Below are 27,696 nucleotides of genomic sequence, written 5' to 3'. Positions count from 1 at the left end.
CTGCAAGAGAGATAGCTTAGTCATCACATTTCATTATATTGTTGATGTCAGGTCACATGTTTTATTCACCAGGTGTATTAACTTGACGAAGCTGTAAATCACTCTTTATGGCTTTAGTAACGACAGAATGTATAAATGAAGTTTGGAGTTTAATTCAAACTGTAGACTTGTCTCTCACCTGGTAGCCTTTGATGCGCTCCATTTCCTTACTGGCCAGCGGGTTGCTCTTCACAACACACACCAAAGCTTTGACAGCTGCGTACAGCCCCTCTACATCTGACGCCATGGCAACCAGGCCCAAGATGGCCGCGGCCCCGCCCACATACTGCAGGTTGGTGGCCACAGGTTTGGCCACAAAGGCACGGACACCTGAAGGGGTAAAAGGAAGAAAAGGTGTGTTTTTCTTTAGTAAAGCTGCAGAAAATGTGACAGTTTAAAGTTTATTAGTTTGGTCACAGACTTAGTTTACCTAAATATCCAATGACAGCGGCGCCGATGGTACGAGCTGGTCCGTTGAGGTGGCCGGCGGCGTTATGAATGAGCTTGACTGGAGTGGCGTTTTCATGAGAGGACACAGTGAGCTACAGAGGAAGAAGAGAAGAGGTTCAGTGAAAACATCTCAATCAAAACACATACACACACACTTTTTAAAGTAGTAAACCATTTCTCTCACTCTATCACCGTTCTGCATGATGTTCTTCTGCTTTGTTGTGTTGTGTTAGGGTCTGAACATTGCTTGTTGTGGATATGGTTGTTTCAGGAGCATGAGAATTTAGTGTTGCAAGCTGCAGTCTTGAATCACGGTCTGAACTTTCTAAAAGGCTCTTATTCCGCCTGCTAGAATGAAATATGGGACCAATTAAGCAAGTCAAGAGGAAAAGAGGCAGCACACTCTGCTGCTCTGCAGAAAAATACTGCACTTGTGGAGCTCTATTTATTCACTTTAACATGATGGCCAATTTAGCAGGTGAAAAAGGTGTGAAAAAGACTATTTATGTGGCGTTTCTTTTTAGTATTAATGAGAAAGCAGTGAAAAATTTACAGCCTGTATCTTTATTATAAAACTCCCATGTATTGTCTTCACTGCTGGTGCTATGCTCCGCTCTCTTCCTATTCTCCAACAGGTCCCTGCGGCGGCAGAAATGCTGCCTCTGCACTTCCTCGCCGTTTGCTTGCTGTGAGTTGCCGCGGGCCGAGGCTTAGCAGGGAGAGCTGAGCAGGCTGGGAAATAACCTGACAGGTGGGGAGAGAGATAAGGGCGGAGGAGGGAGCTCATTTGGAGCTCAAACACACACATAATAGGATGGTGTGTTCCTTTCTCTAAACGCATGAACATCCGTGCAGGTAGATCGACAGCATTTTATCTGTAGAGGAGTGAGTGTGACCTCTGCACGCCACGATGCAGCTGCACGTACGCCTGTATATGTGTGTACAAACATTTATAAATGGAGAGTTAGCGATAGAAACCTCCACAAAATCTTTTATGGGTGTGTTGATTTATTATTTAGGATCTTTTTTATCTGCTAACTTTGCAGTTTTGCTAAAGGTCTGCACTGAACCATCACCGCTCTCAGTGCTGAGGGGAAAGAGCTGTTTCTTTTTTCAGCCAGTTACATCAGTCAGACATGATGTAATGTAAGTCAGTGAGCTCAAGACTCCGCTCAGTCAGACTCCACCTTTCTCCCACGGGAGGCCCACTCAGTAAAACTTTAGGAAAGTGAATTTGCTACTGAAAACAAGCGCTCACATCATTTGACATTATTTCAGGCAAACTGGAGAAAATCTACAAAAGCTTTTTCGCACTTTTGAAAAAGAATAAATTTACAGTCTTTTTTGTTAAATATCGTGATAACAACGTCATTATATCACTTGCAATAAATGAACAGATCTTGCTTTCTGCTGTGTCAGTGTGCTGCTAAAATACAACAAATTGCATGCTGAATAAAAAAGTGAAAGGTAAATATTTCTAACCGTCTTTTATTGAACAAATGGGACAATAAACTGAGCACAAATGGCACCAATTAAATAAGGAAAAATAGCTACATTTTAAAGTGCAGTTTTAAACTCACCTCAAAATATCAATATCACATTCTTTAATGGTGTGTTGACATCGCAAGACAATAAAAAATGATACACTGTGCAGCCCTGATTTGTAGATTCTTAATCAAACTCTTAAGGGGGATTTTCAGCTCTATGCAGACCCGACGCCATAGCCTACGTAATTGCCTATGCACATGACCTACGCTGCTGCAAGCATTTATACTTGTGTCGCTCTGCAGTTACACCTCCAAAACACTAGCCAGTGGCGGGGTTTCTGTTAAGTGCTGTAAAGTTTAGTTGATTCAAAACACACATTAAACATGTCTTAATAGAGACAATTTCAAACACATATCTGCTTCACTATAACTCGCAGCATTCACAGACAAACACTTGTCTTTATCTGGACACATTTTCCCCACAAATACAACATGCTAACATTATTAGCACAAGCCTATGGCATTTTACATTCTATAAATTAGCCTAGCAGCTAGCAGACTTTTCCTCTACTCAAATGAAGCCAGGGACAACAGCAACATGTATCAAAGGTAACGTCACAATACTGAACACGTTTTCCAAACAAATACAACATGCTAATATTATTAGCACAAGCCTATGGCATTTTACATTCTATAAATTAGCCTAGCGAGGAGCAGAGATTTCCTCTGCTCATATGAAGCCAGGATAAATCACACATAAGACTTAAAATGTTATTTTTGTGGAGGCTTTACTGTCTTCACAATTTATTGTTTCTTATCTGTGAAATGGATTCAGCTTGCAAAAACAGACGGGAGGTCTGTGTTGCTGCGACGTGTAGGTACACACCACACGTACGGCGTAGGCTCTACATCATGCAGAGCCTATGCCGTAGTATTAATCTCGCTTTACAGTATCTCTGACAATAAACCAGATAAAAATTCTTAACTACTCCAAAGAGCAGCTTTAGGAGCGAGCCAGCAAGTGTTATACCAATAATTATATTTTGGATACACTCATTCTCCATTTTTATTTTCAAAACAGCTCCAGTCTATGTGTTACTTTCAGCCCGTTCATCTCAGCCTCACTTTTTCAGTCTCTTGTTTCTACTTGTTCATGACAAAGTCTCTCTTTTGTTTAGGGTTAGGCACTGCAAATTAGCACCAGCTGTTTATGCATCATTTTATGAAACATACTGACATGAATACATAACCATGAAATGAATAACTTCCACTGAGCAGAGGTTCGTCTGACCTGTTTGGCGATGGCTTTGCTGTCCAGTTTGTTGTAGACCTTCCTGATCTTGGCCACAGTGAGAGTGGAGACAGAGAGTGCATAGAGACTGAAGGACACCTTCTCCTCTGGGACCAACGCCACTGGGGAGGCTGGTGCTACCTCTGTCTTTGAGTCTTTACCTGGGATAATAAAAGGTATTAAGATAAGATTTTAATTTGACAGACGTGTGAGGAAAGGTGATAAAACGACAAAAAGTAAAAGGAGGTTATACAGAAGATGGTACACAAAATTAAAGAGTAAACTTTTCAAGGCAGCTGAAACCAAGAGGACCACTCACAGGGCAGGTAGACGGCCTGGAAGCTGCCCACGTAGTTGGGTCCCAGTTCATAGATGGCGGCGACGCTGGTGGCGGGCAGGACCTCCTCCAGGAAGTGGCTGGGCCCCAGGCGCCACACCAAGCTGGAGAGCTGGCGCTGGGCAGGTGGCGTCCCCACGTACCCGTACACAGTGCTCAGCACAGGAGGGTTGGTGGAGCCGGAGCCGCCCGGTGCACTGTGGACGTAGTGGAGCTGGAGGAGAGAAGAGGAGGGTAAAGACACAGGTGAGTAACTTCTATAGGGATTCATCACATTCAGGAAGAGTACCCTCATTATTCATAAATCATCAGTTTGAGGGCTGATTATTCAGTAATTAATAGAAGCTGCAATTGCTCTTGTTGTTGCTGGGTAAATTCGTTTTTTCATTTTGCTTCGAAGAGCCCCAGACGAATCCTTTGAGACAGAATACTTAAGAGATTTGTCCTTCACAGACACCCATTCCTAGAGGGCAAAAATCAAAACCACAAGTGCACCCTAACATGCACACAGACCCATAAGATACATACGAGCGGCTTGTTGTTTCCTGTACGAGGGCCTCAGCAGGAAATGAAGCTGTCGTTATCAGCAGTGCTGAGAGGAAGCTGAGACTTGTGGTCTGCCGAGCCGTTCCCCTGCTCTGCTCTCTAATCTCAGGGGAATCTAAAGTCACTAAACCGCAAGCCACATCAAAGCGAGCCGGCTGCTGTGCTGCAGGGTGGCTGTGTAAAGCCTGGTGAATGTTAATGTATGTCTGTGCTTCTTTTTATTAAGACAGTGGTCAGTGTTCCAGTATTTTGAGCTAATTGTTCCATTTTTGTATTTCCCATCACAGCAGGACAAACAAAGCTTCACTCCACAGCAGAGGACGGTGATTCAGTTATTTGCTTGCTGATGCCGTTACCAATAATATCAGCACTGTGTCATCCAGTGACTCCACACACCCACTCGGTCTCTGCTGCTTTATATAGTGGTCATCTTTAAATACAGATTTTAGTATACGTGGGGAGATCGGCCCGACATCTACTCTGTGTATTTCTATACATACGTCCATCTATATTACATGATACAAAGAAGAAGAAGAAACGGTGCACATCAGCATATTCTGACTGGGACTGTGTATGTGGAACAGTGCTGAATAATCACTTGGTCTATCAACAAAAATTTAATATACAACAATGCTGATTATCAACAAGGGCTGGGTTAAAATAATCGATTCATCAAGCATTTGAATGACCCAACACTGATTTATAAAATCCAAGATCAGTCTGAAGATGTGTGAAGATTAACCCCGATAATCTCGCCAGTAGTTATGAAGTTATGAATGATCGTAGTATTGAGAAGCTCAGGCGTTACCGGCTGTTTTCTCTGTAACTGTTAGCATATAGGGCCGTAACAGTACATGTATTTGTGTCGAACTGTTCGGTACGCGACTTTCGGCTCGGCACGACCCTGTACTGAATTATTGGGTGCAGGATATTATTTTATTTTATTTTGTTTTATTTTAATTCCGTTTTTGCGAGCCTTTTAAAATATCTGGTTCCCCGACGGACATAATTGAGTGACGGACCGAGTCCGACCGTAAATCTCCGCTTTCACTTTGTGCAGCGTGTTCTCGCATTTTGACAACATGGCAAGTGAGCCTGACGAACCTGAAGACCCACCCACAAACCTTAAGTCCTCCGTTTGGGAACACTTTGGTTTCAGGGTAAAATACGAAGATGGAAATAAACAAGTGGACAAGACAAAAGCAGTGTGCCGACACTGCAGAACAGATGTCGGGTATGTACTTGGAAACATGTCTAACATGCTAACGCCGACACCACCGAGTTTGAACGTTAACCGCACGACTAGAAAAAGCAATCTGGTGCAAACTACGATAACGCTCGTTTAAAAGAAAAGAAAGCGTTTCCCTGACCATCGCTAAAGAAATAACCAACGCCATTGGAGTTGAGTAAAATTGTTTCTGCACTTTAGATATAAGCATGTTTACTGCTTTAAAGCTGACCAGCTGCACTATTTATATTTTTCATTCAAAAAATGTGTTAAAAAAACAGCAGGATTTTATTTTTCACTTTTATATTTCTATTTTCATTCAAACAATGTGAAAAAGCAGGATTTTATATATATTTGTTTCATTCAAAAATTGTGTAAAAAGAGTTAACTGCTGTGGTGGTATGTTTTAATAAGGTTATCAATAAGTAAAAGATATTTAATAGTTGTCTATTTTTTTCATTACTGTACTGAAAAAAAATGAACCGTGACTTGTGTACCGAGGTACGTACCGAACTGTGATTTCTGTGTACCGTTACACCCCTATTAGCTTACTGTGTTTATATTTTGGTGTTGTTTGTTATCATGCTGCAGCAGCCTCTCCTCCTGCCGTCTGTGTGTCGAGGCTGCTGCGCCACTTTTACACACACAGAGACCACGGAGTAGAGATACCGCGCTGCAGACACAGATAACTTGAGCTGACGACAACTACACTTGTTACTGTACGTGCAATAAAACCTCCACGAGGTCAAAGTCAATACACCTGATCATCAACATGTAGAAGAGCAATATTTCAATCTGCTCTATCCACAGTCTCTCATCTACTGCCGCTAATATTATGTTATAAATGAGTGCAGACCACTTTACAGCTACAAGCAAACTGTTACTAACAAACTGAAACAACAACTGTTTAAGGTAAAGCTTAGTTTGTCTCATATCTTAACACCTACTACGATCATGTGACCTGCAGGCAGTGAGTCTCCTCAGCAGCAGAGAGGACAGGAGGACGGATACTGACTGATGTCTGTGTTCTTTATTCTTTCTAAATCAGGAATATGATTTACTTTATTGACATTTTTATTTTGTTTCCAGTGAGATATTAAGTTTACATTGTGACTTTGCTGTTTTAATATCACTGCTGCTCTAGAAACAATATTTAGTCATGAAATATTCAGTTTTATTCCTGTTCTGACTTTATTTGTTTTTAAAAAATAATTCCTTGTAAAATTTACAGTATTAGTTCTCTGGCAAAAGTTGGTAGTGGAACTGAAATATCCCCAATGGAATCAAAGCGAATCGTAAATTGGGGAATCAAAGCGCTTCAGGAAGTCAGTGGCGATATCCTGCCCCATGATCAATTAATCATTTAGGTCATTTATCAAGCAGGAACAACAAATAATCTCCAGTTTCAGGTTCTCAAATGTGATGATATGCTGCTTATCTCTGTTTTATTTATACCCTTAATTGGTTATCTTTGAGTTTTGGGCTGTTCATCAGAAAAAACTGAAAGCACGTCCTCAGGTTTTAGCCATGTGGGATGATCCTTTTTCACTTTGTTTAAATACTGAAGCTACAAATGATTTACTAAAACTAATCTATAGCCAAATCACATATGAGATCATTAGTTGTAGCCCTAATTTTGGACTCTGTAAACTGCACACAACTGTACATGATATATTCGATAAGATATTACTCTGTCAACATCATGGCTGTGCCTGCATGATGTCACCCAGTCTGTAACTTTACCTTGACGGTGTTGATGAGCTGGCCGTCGATGTACAGCGTGGCCATGCTGTTCTTCAGCATGCCTTTGCTCATGACCAGCACCAGGTGGTGCCACTGGCCCTCCGCGATCAGCTCGCCGCAGCGGAAACGAGCGCAGCAGGGCAGGATCTCATAGAAAGAGGCTTCTTCACTCGACTCATCCGCTGCTTGATGGGGGGAGAGGGAAGCAGAGGGCAGTATCGATGAGTCAGAGGGTGAGGGCGGACATTAAACATGACCTCTGGGTTACTGACAGAAATCCCACAAGGGACGGCTTTATGAAGTGGAACAGATGTGCAGACTTCTCCCTCCTTCGCCCCCCCCAAACCCAGCACACATGAACAAGGCAATGCTTGAAAAATATAAACTTTTAGACACAACATATAAACAGTTTCTAGATTCAAATAAAAACTGAGATGTGAAATCCCTCCGTTGAGAACATCCACTGTATCAAATTCTGTGAGCGCTGACATTTATTTACAAACAAGACTAGTTTAAAGCCCGGCTCCAGTTTGTTTTGGCATTTTTTATAATATTTTTAGATTCTTCTGAGTCATTTCCTGACACCAAATAGTTTTTGACAAATAACTTAATTTTGTGGCCAAAGTCAAAAAGAGAATGTTGCTAAAACAAGAGGATCACGTATGACTATAGTAGGATCTGCAGTTTATGCGTCATCCTCCAAGCTAGCACAGGTGCACTGTGCCTCTTTGTGTCTAAATGGCAAACCAATAAATATTGTCATAAGCATAAACCCACACTGAGCAGTGACTCTGATGGGTTAACTTGTTCATGAGCACACACCAACTGAGCCAGAGAATGAGTTGAGAGCTGCTGCTCAGCGACACTTTGGTTCTGCAGGATGAAAAAACGAAGAGGCACAGGCAGTGTCTCCCAAAATATGAGAAGACTCAAAAACAGCACACACATCCAAAAATGATAAATACTGGGTGCTGGACAGACGAAACTGCTCCTTTTGGAGATTTTAATTGTATCACCACATGGGATGTTTCGGGTACCAGCCCTTTGTATGTCTCCCAAAATGGTTCCCAACTGGTCCAGCCACGGGGGCCAGATTTTTTCTTAGTCATTAGTTTAAGGTCCACACAGTTGAATATATTCAGCGTCATACTTGTGTCTGGCCATGTCGTCGAGCTAGTTTGCCGTCTGTTAGTCTCTCACTCTACAGCAGAAAACAGCACTCCAAAATAAAAGCTCTGTGTTAGAAATTCACTGTACTTCAAAATAAAGTGTGTTTCTTTTCAAACAACACGTTTGCGGGTCACTCCATTCAGAATAGACCCGTGACTCTCCAGTTGGGATCCACTGGTCTATATGATCTGATGACCCCCATCTTTTTGGGGGATCCATGTTTTCAAGTGAAGGACATGAAGAAAAATCCTCCTCATAACTTATGTGCTATCGCTATGCGTGCTAATGATGCTCAGCATTACATAAACGCTAGAATGGCAATCTGGTTGCCATGGTAACGTCCATGGAATACATCAAACTGCTAGCCACGCTCCTATTCTCTGTTTGAGAAAGATTGTTTACTGCCAAACAGGAAGTAACACTAGCTGGAGTGGAGCTTTAAACTTGACAGTATGCACGGGACCAAACTACTGAAAAAACAAACTGTATGTCAGGTTAAATAAACATACTAAATATCTTCATGGCTCGGAGTTGTGTGTAAATACTGACTTCTCTCACTGCAGAGTTGCCACCATGACCCATTCATATCCACTTTGCTTATTATCTGGACTCCACCTGATGCAGTAAATGAGACAGGTTGTAATATTTTACAGCTGTACTCACAGTAGGTCTGCAGCAGCTCCTCCTTGGTGGAGACGGTGAGCGAGCGGTCTTTGGCAGACAGCACCACCGCCAGGCAGACGTAGTGCTGCTCCGAGGACGTGGCTCTGCGGACGATGGTCAGCAGTCGCACCGGGTGGGCCTGAGGAGCTGTGCTGAAACGCTCCACGCAGAACCAGGTGGAGTAGCTCAGGCCTGACGGAGGAGGGAACAAGCGCTCTCCTGGAGGTGAAAGAAAAAGAGTCATTTTTTTTTAACATTTCAAATGTTTATGTTTTTGTCAGCTACAGTAAGGTCTGTTCATCATAAAGCTTTCTAGGCTGCATCCACAAATTTTGCTCTGGGATTTCCAAAACAACATGAACTGACCCAAGTGAGGAGCGATGAACCAAAACTATAAATCTTAATACTGCAACACTGAACTTCAGGACCACTGGTGTGTTCACCATATTGGGTTTCCAGCATGTTTGCCTGTGAGACATTTTCACTGATCTACTGAGTGCCACAGATATTGTCATTTTTGGACAGACTGCGTGTTTACTCTTGTTTTGCTGCTGCCGGCAGCTACTTTATATTACAGCCAAAATGGAGCTGGAATTGTCTACAATTTCTACAGTACTGTAAAAACGTTTAATGTGAATTTTATTCATGCATTACAGCTGCCTGGCTTTATTGTATTTAATATTGTTGCTCTCATTTTATCTTAATGTAATCTGTGATCTTGAATATTATGTTTATTTTGTTCTTTCAGGGTGAAACACCAGAAAGCCTCCTGAGTCAACTTATCTCACTTCTACAAGTCATTCATTATTTTTATGGCTTATCATATTTTCCACAAGTTTGTAATCACTTCACTTAAGTGCATCTTTCTCTGGCAAATAAACCAAACTAAATTATGTTAGCATTTATACAGAATTGCTTCCTGTCAGAACACTGACAGGGGAATTTACAAACTAGTTGCGCAGCTTTCGCTAACTATGCACAAATAAGACAGGTAGAAACTGTGCACTACACAACCCACAAAGAATGAAATGCACTCCTAACAGTGCTGTCAAGCAAATAGCATGTTGGTGCTACTGTGCTGTCAGCACATGTTAAATTAGGCAATATGCATACATTTGGTGACAGTTCACAACGGTAAGAGCTAACAGCCACACACAGACACAGTGAAAATACTTCAGAAAATTAATGGTCACTGAAATGCATTTATAAGGCGTGTCACACCAATACCCCTTTTCGACAGTCATGGTTTGGGCCGTCAGCCCAGCACAGCAGGGATTTGCAGTTCCATTACAGCAGGGCTACCTTCTTGAAGGTGCATCATACACTGATGACGGCTTGTCTTGAGTGATGTATCTAAAAGCAGCAGGCTGATCCACGACTAAACTGGCTGTTTCTGCTTTCACTCTTCCTCCCTGCCGTATTATTAGACTTGTCTTTATTGAAAAAAAAAAGCCGCTAAGAAAATTCTGCTAATTCGGTAATTAACACATTTCATTTCCTGTAGATTCTTCACAATAAAAGTCCCATTATTTTGTTATGTATAAACATTTATTGTGAAGCAGCAAAATAAGGAAACGTTGAGTTTTCAAGCAGCAGCTTCACACAACTTCTAAAACGGCTGGTAGCGAACATGAAACAGTAAAATAAAGCAGATATCTGAAGTAAAAACAGGACGCAGGAGAGAAACTAAACTCCAAACAACAGAGATTCAGTTAGAAGCTACAAAAGTACTGAGAGCTGAACACACAGAGACTTTTTAAAATGTCTTTCTCTCTGGTTTCCTGCAGACAGAGGTGAGTAAAGTCTTGCAGCACACACACTTGTTTGGGGGGGAGAAAGGGGGTCACTGGGGCTTCGCTGCGGTCAGTAAGAAGTCACTGCTACCCCCTTGAGGGCGGGTCAAGCGAGTAGGAGGACCTACTCCTGAGGAGATCCATCTCCGGCACAGCTTGGTGTGGCACAACATGTCTAAACTGACAATGGAAACAAAAATCTGCGAGGGCTTTACACGCCGTGGACAAGAGTGACAACAGAAAAAGGGTACAAGAGTTTTCTCGTGATGATTTCTAGTGACTGTAGCCACGCAAAGTCATCATCATGCCAGGTGTGCCTCTGCGCTTTGTTGGTGAAGACCTGTAGCTTGGGGTCTGAAATGTTTCCTTTCTGTGTTTTAGACCTCGAGATGGGCAGAAAGCAGTTGCAAGTGACTCACAGTGCTATCAGCGGCCACAATCTAGTCTTTGAGAATTCACCCCTGTGTGTGAAGAAAAGATCTTAACTCAGCCTTCAGGGCAGAATTGGGAAGACAACGTTTATGCTACAGTCAAAAACAGCACACAAAACAATACAGGGCCATATGAGAATAAGTCACACAGTGTTGGACTGAGCTGCCAAAACCTGAAGGCATAAATGAGTCTTTGAGAAACATAGTCCTGCAGCTTGATGAGCTAACACCTCACAGCACTGCACACTCACTGTGCCTCAGGATCAGGCTGTCACTCAACAGGTTATCAGACTGGACCAAATTAAAATTGGCCAGAATATCAGAATTCACTGTCATGCTGGCACGCCACCATCTGCTCCGAGCCAGAGGAGCAGGGATTGATTTTTGTATTTGGCCTTACTGGAGAACAGACATAACCACAAGCTAAATGTCAAGTCAAGTCAAGTCAAGTCAAATGTGAGTTCACTGATACCATTAATTGTTATTTTGTGGAGCTGACTGTGGATTTATGGGACGTGGATTACAGAAGAAGGAACAAAATGTTGCAGGAGAAGCTGCAGTGGATCTGACGCAAGAACAAAGGCGCTGTGATGAAAACAGGTGTGAGGGAATACATCTTGTGAGTATCAGTAGACGGCTGATACAACAGAGGTGCCGTGAGCTCCTGAGCACACTGAGAATATTTCTGATGAATGAGCCTCTTGATGATGTCATCCAAGGATATGGGTCAGATAGGAGTGTGATAGGGGAGGAAAGAAGGGGAGGAAGGAGGAGGGGAGGGAACACGTAAAGGATTGGAAGAGGAAAGACAAAAACGGACTGAGGGCTGGAGACTGAGATGAGAGATGAAAAGGACAGAGAAAAGGGAAGATGTGAGTGACAGGAAGAAACGAGGGAGGAAAAGAGCATGGTCTATAAATAGCGTTGGGTGACTGGCTGGAGAAGACAGGAGGAGGAGAGCGTGGGGTGGATGAGTGCAGAGGGAGCGGATGAATAGGTAAACAGATGGAGAGTGATAGTAATGTATGAGTGGATGAGGAGGGGGGGTCGATTAAGAGGAGAGGAGAGGACAGGAGAGGAGAGGAGAGGAGATAGGATGGGATGCGATAGGATAGGATAGGATAGCATAGGATAGGCTGGGATAGGATAGGATAGGCTGGGATAGGATAGGATAGCATAGGACAGGCTGGGATAGGATAGGATATGCTAGGATAGGATATCATAGGATAACATAGGATAGGCTGGGATAGGATAGGATAGGACAGGACAGGATAGGATAGGATAGGATAGGATAGGATATGCTGGGATAGGATAGGATATCATAGGATATCATAGGATAGGCTGGGATAGGATAGGATAGGATAGCATAGGAGAGGATAGGCTGGGATAGGATAGGATAGGATAGGATAGGATAGCATAGGATAGCATAGCATAAGATAGGATAGCACAGGATAGGATAGGATAGGATAGGATAGGATATGATAGGCTGGGATAGAATGGGATAGGATAGGATAGGATAGGATAGCATAGGATAGGATAGGATAGGCTGGGATAGGATAGGATAGGATAGGATAGGATAGAATAGGATAGCATAGGATAGGATAGGCTGGGATAGCATAGCATAAGATAGGATAGCACAGGATAGGATAGGATAGGATAGGATATGATAGGCTGGGATAGAATGGGATAGGATAGGATAGGATAGCATAGGATAGGCTGGGATAGGATAGGATAGGATAGGATAGGATAGGATAGGATAGGATAGGCTGGGATAGGATAGGATAGGATAGGATAGGATAGGATAGGATAGGATAGGATAGGCTGGGATAGGATAGGATAGGGTAGGATAGGCTGGGATAGGATAGGATAGGGGAGGATAGGCTGGGATAGGATAGGATAGGATAGGATAGCATAGGATAGGATAGGCTGGGATAGGATAGGATAGGATAGGATAGGCTGGGATAGGATAGGATAGGATAGAATAGGATAGCATAGGATAGGATAGGCTGGGATAGCATAGCATAAGATAGGATAGCACAGGATAGGATAGGATAGGATATGATAGGCTGGGATAGAATGGGATAGGATAGGATAGGATAGCATAGGATAGGCTGGGATAGGATAGGATAGGATAGGCTGGGATAGGATAGGATAGGATAGGATAGGATAGGATAGGCTGGGATAGGATAGGATAGGGTAGGATAGGCTGGGATAGGATAGGATAGGATAGGATAGGATAGGATAGCATAGGATAGGATAGGCTGGGATAGGATAGGATAGGATAGGATAGGGTAGGATAGGCTGGGATAGGATAGGATAGGATAGGATAGGATAGGGTAGGATAGGCTGGGATAGGATAGGATAGGATAGGATAGGATAGGGTAGGATAGGCTGGGATAGGATAGGATAGGATAGGATAGGCTGGGATAGGATAGGATAGGATAGGATAGGATAGGATAGGATAGGATAGGCTGGGGTAGCATAGCATAAGATAGGATAGCACAGGATAGGATAGGATAGGATAGGATAGGATAGGATAGGCTGGGATAGAATGGGATAGGATAGGATAAGCTGGGATAGGATAGCATAGGATAGGATGGCATAGGATAGGATAGGATAGAATAGGATAGGATAGGATCGGGTGGGATCGGGTGGGATCGGGTGGGATGGGATATGAAAGGAAAGGAAAGGAAAGGAAAAGGAAAGGAAAGGAAAGGAAAGGAAAGGAAAGGAAAGGAAAGAATAGGATAGGATAGGCTGGGAGAGGAGAGGAGAGGAGAGGAGAGGAGAGGAGAGGAGAGGAGTCTCGCCTTGCTTCATAAATACTAAATGAGGCTATAGACCAGAAACTCAACCGTAACGTCACAGATTAATTTTATCTCTGCCTTCAGGTCTTTTGGGTTGGGCTGTTTGGGTTTTAGGTGTTGTAGATTTTTCTTTCACACTGAGACAAGGACTTTTGTTTGGTATGCATTTTCAATTTCTCTTGGCTATTTGGGATCAGTAGGAACCGATAAGTATAAAAAACTAAACATTTTCAACAATAATATAGTCCCAATGTCCTCAAACAAGACGACAATAGAGTCCAAATGTCCTCAAACTAGATGATAATAAAGTCCCAATGTCTGCCAACAAGTACTGTTGCTAAAATTGGTCAAATTTTTTGCCATATCAAACTACAAACATTATTAATCATAAATAAACAAGATTCAACCATTAGATGTGATCAGGTCTTGGAACGTGTCCACTTTTGCATTGGGATCAGCTGCACACTGACTTGGCAGAGATGGCTGCCATCTTGTTAAGCAGAGTGAAGTATAACGTCAAGAAAACCCAAAATGTGATGTCCTCACATGAGGACACAGGGTCTCAGGAAGATGTCTACAAAGATATTCATCAGAGAAAAAAATGCCTTTGAGTTTAATTTGACCTGTTTGCTCACACACTGGCACACAGAGACTGTAGACTGTGGGTATAAACTTGCTGTTAGGTGCGTTTCCATCAACCTGTTTCTATGCGTTTGAGGTAGGTGGAGAAGTTATTTTGTCAGTATAAGGTAAATGCAACTAAGCGCACTGAAAACATATTCTGCGAATAAATAACGATGTACCGTCATTGCATATGTCTGCACACAGGGCTGTTAGCAGAACTCTAACAAGAGCATGTAGCTGTAATACAAGTTGTTCAAAACTCTCTACTTCCATTGTCCTATGTGCTCTCTGTTATTATACATCAGTTGTTTTCCTTCATTTCACCTTATTCTTCTTCATGATGAATCAACTCAATATTATCTCGATAATATCTTTAACTGTCCTACCTAATAAAGGCAAAACAGCCCCAAAGTAATCTTAAAAAAACGCAACAACCCAGCATCACCAAAATATAAACAGCTCACATGGCAGGGTTTGTAGTTTAATTACGTCTTTGTGTGAATGCTTCTGTTTGGCTAGCAGTGGAGCTAGCTTGGTGGGTTATTGTGGTTGGCTAATGCTCATATGTTCCCAAATATCTTAAAGGGATAGTGCACCCAAAAATGAAAATTCAGCCATTATCTACTCACCCATATGTCGATGGAGGCCCTGGTGAAGTTTTAGAGTCCTCACATCCCTTGTGGAGATCGGCAGGGGGAGCGGCTAGCACACCTAATGGCAGCCGGTGCCCCAGACTAACGTCCAAGAACACAAAATTGAATCCATAAAGTATCTCCATACTGCTCATCCGTAGTGATCCAAGTGTGCTGCAGCCGCGACATAAAAAGTTGTTTCGAAAAACGTCATATGAACTCTGTTTTTAGCCTTGCACGTTAGTCTGGGGCGCCGGCTGCCATTAGGTGTGCTAGCCACTCCCCCCGCCGATCTCCGCAAGGGATGTGAGGACTCTAAAACTTCACCAGGGCCTCCATCGGCATATGGGTGAGTAGATAATGGCTGAATTTTCATTTTTGGGTGCACAAACCCAGTTCAGACCAAAGACTTGCGATGAGACGAGCTAAAACATGCAACTATTTGCAATGTGCCGTTCTGCAACATTCTAAAAACCTGCTGATTCACACCAATGCAACTAGATTAGACGGTGTATCATCTCTATGCAACAACTCTCTGTACTTCCATTCTGATTTGCAGCTTTTCAGGCTTATTTTGTGGCTGAATACAATTTGCAGCTTCCTAAAATATGAATGAGGACAGTCTGCGGTCATTTTGACTTCACCACAAACTGATGTGCTGTAGAAACAGGTGACATGCATCACGTTCTCAAACCAGCCACTAGTGATTTGACCAGCAGAGTTGCAGGTGACACCATCAACCGGCTTGAGTCGAGCTCAGACGGCCAGTTCACACCTCTTCAACTTTTCTCTGCAACATTCTAAAACGGTTTTGTCTCATCAAGAGTCATTGGTCTGAACTGGGCTTTACATGTTTGTGATTAGTTCACCAACTAGTCATCCTGCAAGTCATCATTATGTCTCTGTACTTAAAGGTGAACTGCTGAGAGTAAGTTGGTAACCACTGTGCTACATTAACCTAGTGCAATGAAAACCACTCACCTGTTCCCATCCCGCTCAGCACGGCTCCGTCGCTGACACCTGAGGCGTTGGTGTTGTTGGTGGGAGCATTGTGGGGCGCCAGGCTGGGCAGAAACAGGCACCTGCGCAGGACAACAGAGGACAGATAAATGACTGTTATCTGGGGGAACAGCTACAACAGATACAAAACATGTTGTCAGCTTACATGTGTAGTTATTGTAAAGGAGAATTACTGCAGCAGTCTCCATCCCTGGGATCAACTATTAGAAAGACTCTGCCGAGGTTACAAAGAACAGTCTGGTAATTCAAGCGCCGCAGACACAGCTTTGTATTATAATATGGAAATCTCAACTGCCTAACACTCAAGGATTAATAATGTATGAGAGCAGGATAGAGGTAGGATGAAAGCATACATTCAGGCCGGTTTTTCAAAGGGAATCTGCTCGTATGCAGTCAGCTGCACCCCTCGCATTACAGCTTAGGTCAGTGCTAATACTACCACAATTAACAGATTAGGACTGCAGAGAGATAAGAAAAGTAAAAGGTTTAAAAGTCTCCAGTAAGCTCCGTGCTAACACAAAGGATTTTATTTTGTTTGATAGATGTCTGATGTCTGTATGAACTGTCATCCAGTGTTTCAAGGACTTCCACAGCGGACAAAGACTGACAATCATTCCTGAAAATTACAGAGAATTTGACTTGTGAGTCGGCGTTGTGTTTTGCTGACTCACTGCCTCTCGGAGAAGGTGCTATTTTCTCCTCTCTAATCATCCTGAACCAGCACTGAGGACACTGGCGCTCTGGGAAATGGACATGGGGATTTGGGTTTTTTTATTGGTGAAGACATAAGCTTCGTTAAAATCACAAGCAAATGTGGCCAAAATACGATTGTTTTGCTCTTATGTGACACATATCTGATCTTTTCAGAGCAGTGTGATGACAGAAATCTGATTTTTCAAATATGATCTCAGTCTCTAATGTGACTGAAGACATTTTCTGACACTGCTCGTCATGGACAGGCTGCTAACTACAGTCGCAAATGGCGCTATCTAGATCCAGTGTAAGGATAGACCGATACATCGGCCAGCCGATATATCGGGCTGATATTTGAGTTTTTTACTTGTATCGGCATCGGCCGGTACGCGTGTGGGTTCACGGATTTATTTTTCCCTGGCACTTTTTTTCATTTGAAAGTATGTGGTTAAGTTGAACAAAGTTGTTGAATCCTACTGTGTACAGTAGTTGTTGTTTTATTTATGCTTCAGCTTAAATATTTGTTTATTTTATAAAGACATTACTGGAAGATTTAAGAGCACTGAACTCTTTTTTTTATTTGAATGTATAATAATAATAATAATAATAATATTCTACCTGTTCTACCTCAACTTTCCATCTTGTTTTAGTATTTTTTACTGTTCAATAAATGTTTCTTATTTTAAACTTGAGACCTGTAATATTTGTTATCATTGTGTCATTTTTTTAATGTAAATTGAGGGAGCAAAAGCAGTATCGGCCCCAAATATCGGCTCAAGAAAATCGGCAGTCCATAATCGGTCATCGGCTAAAGGTGATGGAAAAAAGTCGGTATCGGCATCGGTCCTAAAAAATCCATATCGCTCTATCCCTAATCCAGTGTTTGGTTTGTCCGTCCTGGGCCACTGTAGAAACGTGACAATCTCAGTAAACGAGGACGCGCTTCCTATTTAGATATAAACGGCTCATCCTACAGTATGGTAAAAAAAACCCACAATGATTCTTAACGATAACTAGATATCTACACAGTGAATAGAGGGTTAAAAGTTTAGCTGTTGCATCAGTACGCCTTTATGAACTCCTCTCGTAGAGATACTACATGATGTGACTTTTTGAATGTGAGGCACTGAAAACTAAGCCTGTCTCAAACAAACTTATTTCAATACCATAATGAATAATACAATAATAATTCTTCTATCTTACAATATATACAAAGACAGCAAGACTTGGGTCAGTTTTCTCATGTAATTCCCTCTGGGAAAGAAATCCAAACTGCAGCAATAATTAAGCACAAATCAGACTAAAATTTGAGCCACTTTTAACTCAGACTTCCCTACACTGTCAGTTGCTCTCCTGAACTACTCAGCAAATATGTAACAATATATCAGTTTTAAAAGCAACTCAAGCATTCCCTAAAACAGATGGACATTAGCGCTTTTACTGGTGCATATACAGCATGTTGGGGACTATTTTCAGCTGTGGATTGATCTACATTTGGTGCTCTCTTGAGTATTTCCAGCAGCAGGACGGTGTACGTGGGATTGAGTTTAAATAAAGTACAGTGTGCGTTTATTGTATCAAGGGGCATGCACCCAGTGCAACAGCTTGGCTCATTGATGCGTTTTCTTTTTTATATAACCATTATTTTTAACAGAAAAAAATGAGCCTGAAGGAGAGGCCCTCGTGTGCAGCCACAGTACCGAGTTGGGAGAACAACCTCCTGGCTGGCAGTAAGCTGGTCGACTTCCATTGTGGTATGATAAGTTTTCTCCCCAACATGAGGGATGTCTGGACCCAGTTTGCCAATTTGCAGGCAGGGGTTTCAGAGGGACAGGATCACCCAGGACAAACAAGCTTGGGCAGGATGAGACGTCTAATTTAAGGATAATTTTGATAGTCTCATGTACGGCAGACCAGAACTTTGTACATCGAGACAGGACTATAACATGTGGAGGAGTGTACCGACACTCTCCCCACACCTCCAGCAATTAGGGCTGTCTCTTAATTTCACCCTATATAATCTTGAAGGGGAACCAGTTTACCCTGTTTACTATATTAAACTGCACTAGTCTCGTTTAAAGTTCCTGTGATGTTTTCTCACAGTTCTTAAAACATTTAAACGTTCCATTCCTGCTCTGTGAATGTTAGGTTAAGATCATTCTCCCAGGCGGACTTCAGATTAGAGACCTGATTGCCAAACCCTTTACGCAACATGGAGTAGTACTTTAATGCCTCATGGCCAGCACCAAATATTCTAACCACATTAGATGAATGTCAGAGCTTGACAGGAAGTCGTAATGGACCCGAATGTTTGAGTTAGGAGATCTCTAATTTGAAGATATCTCCAAAAATGCTGCTGATGGAGAGCAAACTGCTGTTCCAGTGCTGTGAATGATTTCATTACGCCTTTATCATCTTTGATGATGTGTTTTGATTTTGGATGACAACGGAGCTCTAAAGCACAGAGGATAATGATATATAATGCTCTGGATACTCAGACAATAATTGTTGGTGTGACCAGATTATTGTTTTTGGTCTTTTAACTGGATTTGTTGACAGTAAGAAAAATAAAGTGTGTTTTAAGCCTTTATCTTTTTAAACTGACAGATATATTGAGAATCAAGAATACAGAATAAGCAGAATGTACACTTTTGTCCCTAAAGGGGCCTCAAGGTTTGGAGAAAATCCAAATCATTCCCTTGTTTCAGCTTCTCAAACCTGGGAATTTCAAAACATTTCCACAACTTTTCTGTCATATTTTACCCCATTTCCATGGCTTTATTAATGTAGCTTTTAATAGGTAGCATTAGGCCTATATAGAGATCATAGGGCGCAATAACAAGGCTCTTCTTCCAGTGTGCTGAGACAGGCACTGTAGCAAAAATGTAGCATGAAATATTGAATGGAAAGCCTTGGTGCCTTCACATACAGCAGACACAAAGAGGTAACATTATCTGGCCTGGTTACAGCAGCCATGAAGTATGTGCTGACACTCTAAGTCTGCTGAGAGGCCTTTGGGTTGTCTTGATGCCTTTTCCCTTCAACACATGAAATGTGTTTGGGATATCTGGGCAGACAACAGTCCTGTTTAATGTAAATATACTTACTTCCTGTCAGTTTCTCATTGCTCTGTAAAATTTAAAGGGTAGGTGTTGGTTTTGTTTGTTTGTTTTTAAGTCTATCTACAAGTATATTTGAGTTTTAGAAGTTGGAAAATGACCGAAATTAACCACACTAAGTTAAACGTGGCTGATCAGAGCTTCAGAGCCGTTTCTCCCATGATGCCCATTTTATACATTTTAGTGCAGAGCCTACATCCAGTGTGACTCAGGTCTGCCTCTCTTTTAAGTCATGTATTATATTTGTCATTCAAAAGCAATGTGTTATTAAAAACACACTTCTCAGGGATTTGTGGATGGCGGAGGCACACTAACTTTACCCGCTCATTAGACTGTTCTGCCTCCAACTAGATGAATACACCAAACATGTGATACTAGTGACATTTTGAGTCAGATTTTAAATTAGTAATTTTAAATTAGTAATACTAGGAATGTATTTTGTGTAATGTTGTTAATGTCTTTGGATTTTTCTGAACATATTTTAAACAAAAGCCACAACAACGTATATTCAAAACTTCTACTACAAAGTCTGTTAATTCCAAATCATTTCCAGGCCTGGAAAACAGTTTTTCTAACTTCAGTACTTTATCAGGAATTTCATGAACCCTGTTTCTATCATTGTAAAAGGAACATCTTTGGTCCACCTCTGCTTTACTGGCTGCAAATCACACTTTTCCTCCCTCGTTATCAGATGGTGCATTTTACCAGTGGTCCAACCTTGGAATTAAGCAATTTAAAGGGATAGTGCACCCAAAAATGAAAATTCAGCCATTATCTACTCACCCTCATGCTGAGGAAGGCTCTGGTGAAGTTTTAGAGTCCTCACATCCCTTGCGGAGATCTGCGGGGGGAGCGGCTAGCACACCTAATGGCTGACGGCGACCAGACTAACGTCCAAGAACACAAAATTGAATCCACAAAGTATCTCCATACTGCTCATCCATAGTGATCCAAGTGTGCTGCAGCCCCAACATAAAAAGCGGCGGCTGCTTCGTCCAGTAGCCTGAGTTCTGTCCGTATACTCGGGCTCAAACAAATACGGCTCAACAAAGAAATGCTGTTCCTCCTCAATTTCAAAGTCTTCAGACATGTTGGGCTGTCCTTTGCTAAAAGACCGTAGTGCAAATTATCTTTTAGCTCTGTTGGACATTAGTCTGGGGCGCCGTCTGCCATTACTGTAGGTGTGCTAGCCGCTCCCCCCGCCGATCTCCGCAAGGGATATGAGGACTCTAAACTTTACCAGGGCCTTCCTCAGCATGAGGGTGAGTAGATAATGGCTGAATTTTCATTTTTGGGTGCACTATCCGTTTATGGATTTATGTGTCTCTTCCTGGACATAATTTTTTTTAGATACCTGCAAATTCCCACTTTTGTTCACAATAAATTTGCCCAGTTCTCCAACTTGCCAGATGACACACCTCTACATGCTTTTCTTCAGCCTCTCTGAATTCTGTGAAGGGAGGTGTCTTTGGGAGGAGTATTTGGGGAAGAGGATCTCTGAGGAGCTTTGGGGGCGTATACTCAGACGTCATGTACATCGCTACATAACTACAGGACTAATGATTTTTAAAACTTTGTCGGAGGTCACTGGGACACTTATCGAGCCTAATGCCATTACAGCTCTGTTCAGTCTCTCAGTTGCCTTTGCCTGAGCTTGGAGCAGATCTTGCAGCTTCTGTAACATTACTGGCTAGACGTCTGATACTAATGAGATGGAAATCACCAACACCGCCTCCACACACTTTGTGGATAAAAGAGATTCTCAGTAATTTACAGCTTAAGAAAATCTGATATACATTGAAAGGCTCTCATGGGAAAGTTAAAAAGATGTGGCGGTGGACGTTCTTTGCCTATGTGAAGAAAATGACCTTTCCAGCTATCCCTGAATAATATCACAATGAATCTTGTCTATTTTTGTATCCATATCTTTGGTCTTACTCTGACTTTAAGGGCAAGTTTATTGTTTACTGTAATGAGTGGAATATGACCGAGCTGAATGTTTTTTTTCTGTGTAGTTTATGGCGTTTAATTACTCTCAAAACCTGCATGCATACACACACAACAGTATCCATGAGCAGAGAAGCATCCTCATGAGGGAGCATTTCCATTCTGAGGTCTGTAATGATTAGTGTAGAATTTCTTTGTGATGAGAGCACCGGCAAAAAGAAACTGCAGCTGTTGAAAGTGACCAGCCAAAGGAGTGGAGACCCCAGTCACTGTCCGCGCCTCCAGTCTCAAAATGCAAGTGTTGAGCAGAACCAAGCAGGTAGGGAGAGTGGAGCGTGCGTGTGGAGAGGGTCGAGTGCGCTTGTCACAGCGCTGTGCTCACAGACCTCATTTTGTGCGTGCAGAGCAGAAATGCTCCCTCGCGAGGATGCTTTTCCGCTCGCAGATACTGTTGTGTGTGCGCACGGGTTTTGAGACAAATTAAACGGCATAGTAGGTTCTAAGATTATATTTTCTTTTTGTTGGTTTGTTTGTTGGTTTTCTTTCTTAGTGCACTACTATCACACTGTCATTCATAAGTGCTTTAACACTATTGTCAATTTGTGTGTAAAAAATCAGTAAACAAAGTTCATTGAAAAAAAAAGAACAGAGAAAAGATCTTTCGGTTTCGGACAGTTGCTTAGACAAAACAAGCAATTTGAGAACATCCCCTGGACTTTGGGGAATTTTTAAAACAAATCTGGCATTTTATTTTAGTAATAATTGACGTATACGTATAGCCTACATTAAATAAGTAGTAAAAACTAACTGATAGTTGCAGGCCGACATGTGATCCACTCACTATAAGATCTTTTTTCTAGCTGTGTATAATTTATTGTGTGTGACAGAGACACTAACTGAGTCCCAAAATGACCTGATTTTATTTTGGCTCTCTCTTTTTGGTTTTCAACCTGAACAGGAAGGTCCGAGATCAGGGTTATCTACGGGACAGCGTCCCTGAAGCTGGCAGGATTTCAATGACTTATTCAAGGACACTGTTCAAGGGCAGACACTCTGTTTAAGAGGCAGCACCAACACCACCCTGCTGCTTCATAGTAACTACATGTTCGCTGTCTTTTCTCCCCATTAGTCATCACCTTGATTAGGTTAAAGAAAAAATAAAACACTCCAGGGATTTCACTGGCCGGCTATGCTAATTTTTCTTTTGTATTCAGTCCGAGTGAGATGCTTTTTTTTTTTTTTGTAAAGGACTCTTTTCTCCTCCACCCCCATCCACCCACGCTGGATGGTGGTGGCCCTTATGAGATGGCTGGCTGGGTGAGTGCGCGCTGGTGTGTCTGAGTGTGTGTGTGTGTAAGCATGTTGCGCATGATAGAAAGTGGAGATGTGCATGTGTGTGTCTAAGAGAAGAGAGTGCCTGTGTGTGATTCCTAATAGCAGCAGGGGCATCAATATTTCATGGTGACAGATGGGAGAGGAAGGAGGGGAATGGGTTTGTGAGGCGTGTGTGTGTGTGTGTGTGTGTGTGTGTGTGTGTCTGGTATGTGTGTCCTCTGTTTATGCTGAGGAGAAAGTGGGCCAGTGCCTCGTTTCCTGTGTGCTGCTGCTGCTGCTGCTGCCGCTGCTGCTTTGCTGTGTTTTCAGGAGAAACTCCATGTTCTATTCTGAGGCGGCTGCTGCAGCGAGTCAAATGGGTTCTTCTCTGAGTAACTGATAAAAAAAAAAACAGGAAAGCTGAGAAATTACAGACCAGGAAATATGGTGACTGAGTGGGAGAGGGGTTTCTAAAATAAGTAAGCTAACAAGGAAACTGATCTTGAAGATTTTTGAAGTTCTGACACCAGCAGAACTAATGAAATCTTTGAAGTTCACAGAAGTTTCTGTTCCGTCAAACGCCCAAGTCGATGAACCTGAATACTCTCTGCATACATCCATATTAAGTAACAGGCAGGGTTTACCACACATTTATTTGTTTGAGGTGGGCTGCCACGATTAAAACATCTGCTGCCACATCTTGATTTTCTATATTTAGGGCTGGACCATTCATTAGGTGCGTCGTTGGAATATATCTACCAGTTATTATTTGCTCCACAGAGGGAACAGCACAACACCTGGGTGTGTTGGTTAAAAAGTTTGCTTTCACTCACAAACAGCTGTTCCTCTCATCCATCGATCTGATCTGATCGGCTCAGATTGGAACAACTGATCAATTATGAACCCTGCGACTCAAAACTCCACAAACTGCAGCTGAAGGAAAAACAGAAGACTTCCACCTGTGCTGCATTCATGGACAGCAAAACCTCAAAAGTTGGAAAGGAGACAATGAATGCTACAGGGACACACAGGCAAGACAAATAAATAAACAAAAAAACATAAAGTTAGCCCGCCTGATGATGATCTTTTCTATAAAACACAGGGACCTGGACACCAGCAGCTTAAATTTCACACTGCTTATGCAGCCCTAAATCAGTGGATTGCAGTCAGATTGCATCATCATGAGAGTTTTCACTCATCATTCTTAACCCTGGAAATAGTCCATCCATTCATTTTCATCCACTTATCCGGGGTCAGATCGTGGGGGCAGCAGGCCAAGCAAAGCACCCCAGACATCACTCTCCCCAGCAAAACTTTCCAGCTCCTCCTGGGGGACCCCCGGGGCCTCCTACCAGTGGGATGTGCCTAAACACCTCTAACAGGACAGCCCAGGAGGATTGTGATCAGATGCCCGAACCACCTCAACTGACCCCTTCGATGTGAAGGAGCAGCGGCTCTACTCCGAGCTCCCTCCGGATGTCCGAACTCCTTACCCTATCTCTAAGGCTGAGCCCAGTCATTTCGGCCGTGAATCCTCCAAGAATTGCCACCTTAACGTGGTGGAGGGGTTTGCGTGTCCCTGGGTCCTGTCCCTGCTCCTGGTAAGGTCTCCAAAGGCAAAGTGGTCCTACGGGACGGGCCAGACTAAGAGCAATTCAAGAAGACCTTGATGAAACAGACAATTCGGACTTCGAGCACCTTGACCGTTTTGGGGACACCTAGGTGCCTCCCTGGAACCAGACCTGGGAGGGGGGGGCGGGCCTTGGGCCATGGGGCCTGGTTGGGCTCAGCTCGAAAAAATTAAATGGAGCTGTCGCCATGTGGGCGGATCACCTACAGGGACAGAAATCAGGGTCTAGTGCATTGTGTGCCAGGCGGCAGGCAGGGACGGGGCCCTGGGTGTGCTGATAATGTGCCAAAATTAGTATCATAGAAGTAGTTGTTCAACAAAATAATCTTGATGTAAGGTTCAGTTACTGGATTTTTTTTTTAGCTTGGTTTGAAAATGCAGGTGTTTTAAATCTCGACAAAAAGTTAGTAAACTGAGGTGGAAATATCTCATCACAACACTGTCATTTTTTGGAACGTCATGGTGCATTAAGTTAGCCTGGTTCCAGACCATAGACCCCGCCCACTCAACTGAGTAGGCTTGCATGTCTGGTCTGGCATACTTCAGTGAATTTGCGATTTATCTCGTCCAAACGATGGACGGACCAATGAACGCTGGGGGTCTAGCAATTAGCCAGTCAGCGCCACGCTGATGTCAAGCTGTACCCCGGTGGGTAACTGGTGAGGATAGCAACAATGGCAACCACTACAGATCCTACAGACCACATTAACGATGCTATCGAGGTATTTCGCCACTACTCGCGTCAATGGAGGACCAAATTAAGGAAGCTGCTAAACTGGATTTAACGGCGATGCAGCTGGGCGTGCACAATGACGGAGACATTTTAAACGGGCAATGCTCGCTTGTTTTCAGCACCCCCGAGGCATGGATACTAATGACGTCAGATTCTGGGTGAGTCGTTGATCTCTACTGATTGGTTAGGGGAAAAAATCAAATTCCCTCCCCCTTGTAAATCGCCTTCAGTGGAAGCCATGTCAGACTGAAGGTTCTGGGAGCTTCAGTCTGACACTCAGGCTAGCATTAAGTATCATATGTAGTGTTTCTTCACTACATCTAAGCTTCTCAGCCCTGAAAACAAGAGGCCAAATTTCATGTCAAGTTGAGCGGACACCCAACAGAAAGGCAAAAGAAAGAAGAACCACAGATTTGTAAGGAGAGCACAACACTGAAGGAGCAGAAAGTCATCAAGAATGATGGAGGGCAACACAAGGTAGCAGCATAAGATATGCATCAAACCACCTTTGCCTGAGGCTATATATTTTATATGCAACGTAACACACTGGTGCCGTTAGACGCAAGATGCTGCCTGATAACACATCAAGATATGTTCCATCTTCCTGCTCCAGAATAGCAGCATTTTTATCAATTTTATTTGGCACATTCAGGCTGCTGCACCCCGGCAACATCCTCTGTCTGAAAGACAAATCTGGCATGTGTGTGACGAGCATCAGGTCAGGTGTGTCAAATGATGCCTAACAATGTGGCTGCTGTGTGTTGCCCTTGAAACTGTATTTGAAGAACAACATGTAAAATAGCCAGGGACATATCTTTTGAGAGTAAAGGTCTAACAGACTGGTTGATTTCAAGTTTAAAATTCATCCTATGCTGCCGTGATCTACAGCAGCATAATATATTCACACAGTCCATATCAAAGTGATGCTATGTAGAGACTCAATGCTGGTCAGGTAATCAGACGAAATAACCTTTGGCATCATGCCACTTCACTGACAGAAATGTCTACAATGACCTTTTGTAAAACGTCCACCCTTTCCTTAAAGCTGTCTCCTTATGAATATTAATGAAGAATGTAACATATCATAGACTTAAGTTTCTCCCAACAGTTGTTTACTGTGTGTCAGCGTAACATGTGTGCATGTGTCATGTACCTGTGGCTAAAAGTGTGCGGGCGCTTCGCCAAGGTGACATCCCACACACCATCTTCTCAACTGACCCCGACGTTCAGTGTGCCGATAACATACAACACAAACCACACAGGGCGCAGGAGAGGCTGCCGGCAGCAACAGCAGCAGCAGCAGCAGCACCCACAAAGCGGAGGGTGTCGTGTGACATAAAAGGCGGAAAATGAACCTATTTGTATGCGCGGCTCCACAACTGGAGGCGAATAACAGCCTCCTGCAGAGACAGTTGCAGGTGCTGCTCAGAGGTAAAAAAAAAATAAATACAAAAATAAATAAATAAAAAGCACAACCTGTTAAATTGCAGGGAAAAAATAACGTGCGGTACCCCGAGGTGTGTGTGTGTCACTGGTGAGAGAAATTGCTCCATAAAGAGAGAGATTTAGAGGAAAGTGGTTTACAGAGGAGTGGCATCATCTGTTGCTGCAACAGCTTTTCTGAAAGTGTGTAATGAGGACTGGTTCATGCTGAAGGAGACAATGAAGACAGAAAGAGGCTTTAGGGGCAGTTTAAACCTTCTTCGTTGCATTTATCATCCATCCTTTTGGCGATAGCTACTCTTAAAGTTCCTCAATAAAGTATTTCTTATTTTAACAATGGATAAAACTACCAAATGTAATGACTGGAAAAATTAAAGGTGCCGCTTGAAGGGACAGACTCAGAGAATTATCGCTCAGTGCTGCAGCCCTCCTCAGATTTATGGAGGTTTAAGGCCTCATTTAGGTCGTTGTTTTAGTTTAATGGCACAGTTACAGTCCAGTCTCAGTGCTCCCATCGGCTGTTCCCAGCAGCAGCAGGCAGCTGCTTTAAAGTAAA

At 42.8% G+C, this 27,696-nt stretch overlaps 1 protein-coding gene across 1 annotated transcript in view; it reads right to left on the bottom strand.

The window, feature by feature from the left end:
* The window catches only part of wdfy3 (WD repeat and FYVE domain containing 3), a 147,989-nt gene that overhangs the window by 48,540 nt on the left and 71,753 nt on the right, over positions 1 to 27,696 (bottom strand). The window contains exons 19-25 of the mRNA XM_049578656.1: positions 16,223 to 16,323; positions 8,955 to 9,173; positions 7,122 to 7,303; positions 3,587 to 3,818; positions 3,268 to 3,428; positions 470 to 581; positions 179 to 369 (exon numbers count right to left, since the gene is read on the bottom strand). Of these exons, the coding sequence (XP_049434613.1) occupies positions 179 to 369; positions 470 to 581; positions 3,268 to 3,428; positions 3,587 to 3,818; positions 7,122 to 7,303; positions 8,955 to 9,173; positions 16,223 to 16,323 (1,198 nt within the window). The remainder of the gene's footprint in view (positions 1 to 178; positions 370 to 469; positions 582 to 3,267; positions 3,429 to 3,586; positions 3,819 to 7,121; positions 7,304 to 8,954; positions 9,174 to 16,222; positions 16,324 to 27,696) is intronic.

Source organism: Epinephelus fuscoguttatus, linkage group LG6 (genome assembly GCF_011397635.1).
Source record: "Epinephelus fuscoguttatus linkage group LG6, E.fuscoguttatus.final_Chr_v1".
Classification (NCBI taxonomy): Eukaryota; Metazoa; Chordata; class Actinopteri; order Perciformes; family Serranidae; genus Epinephelus; species Epinephelus fuscoguttatus.
Note: the sequence above shows the minus strand (reverse complement) of the source record. Positions and strands in the feature narration are given on the sequence as shown.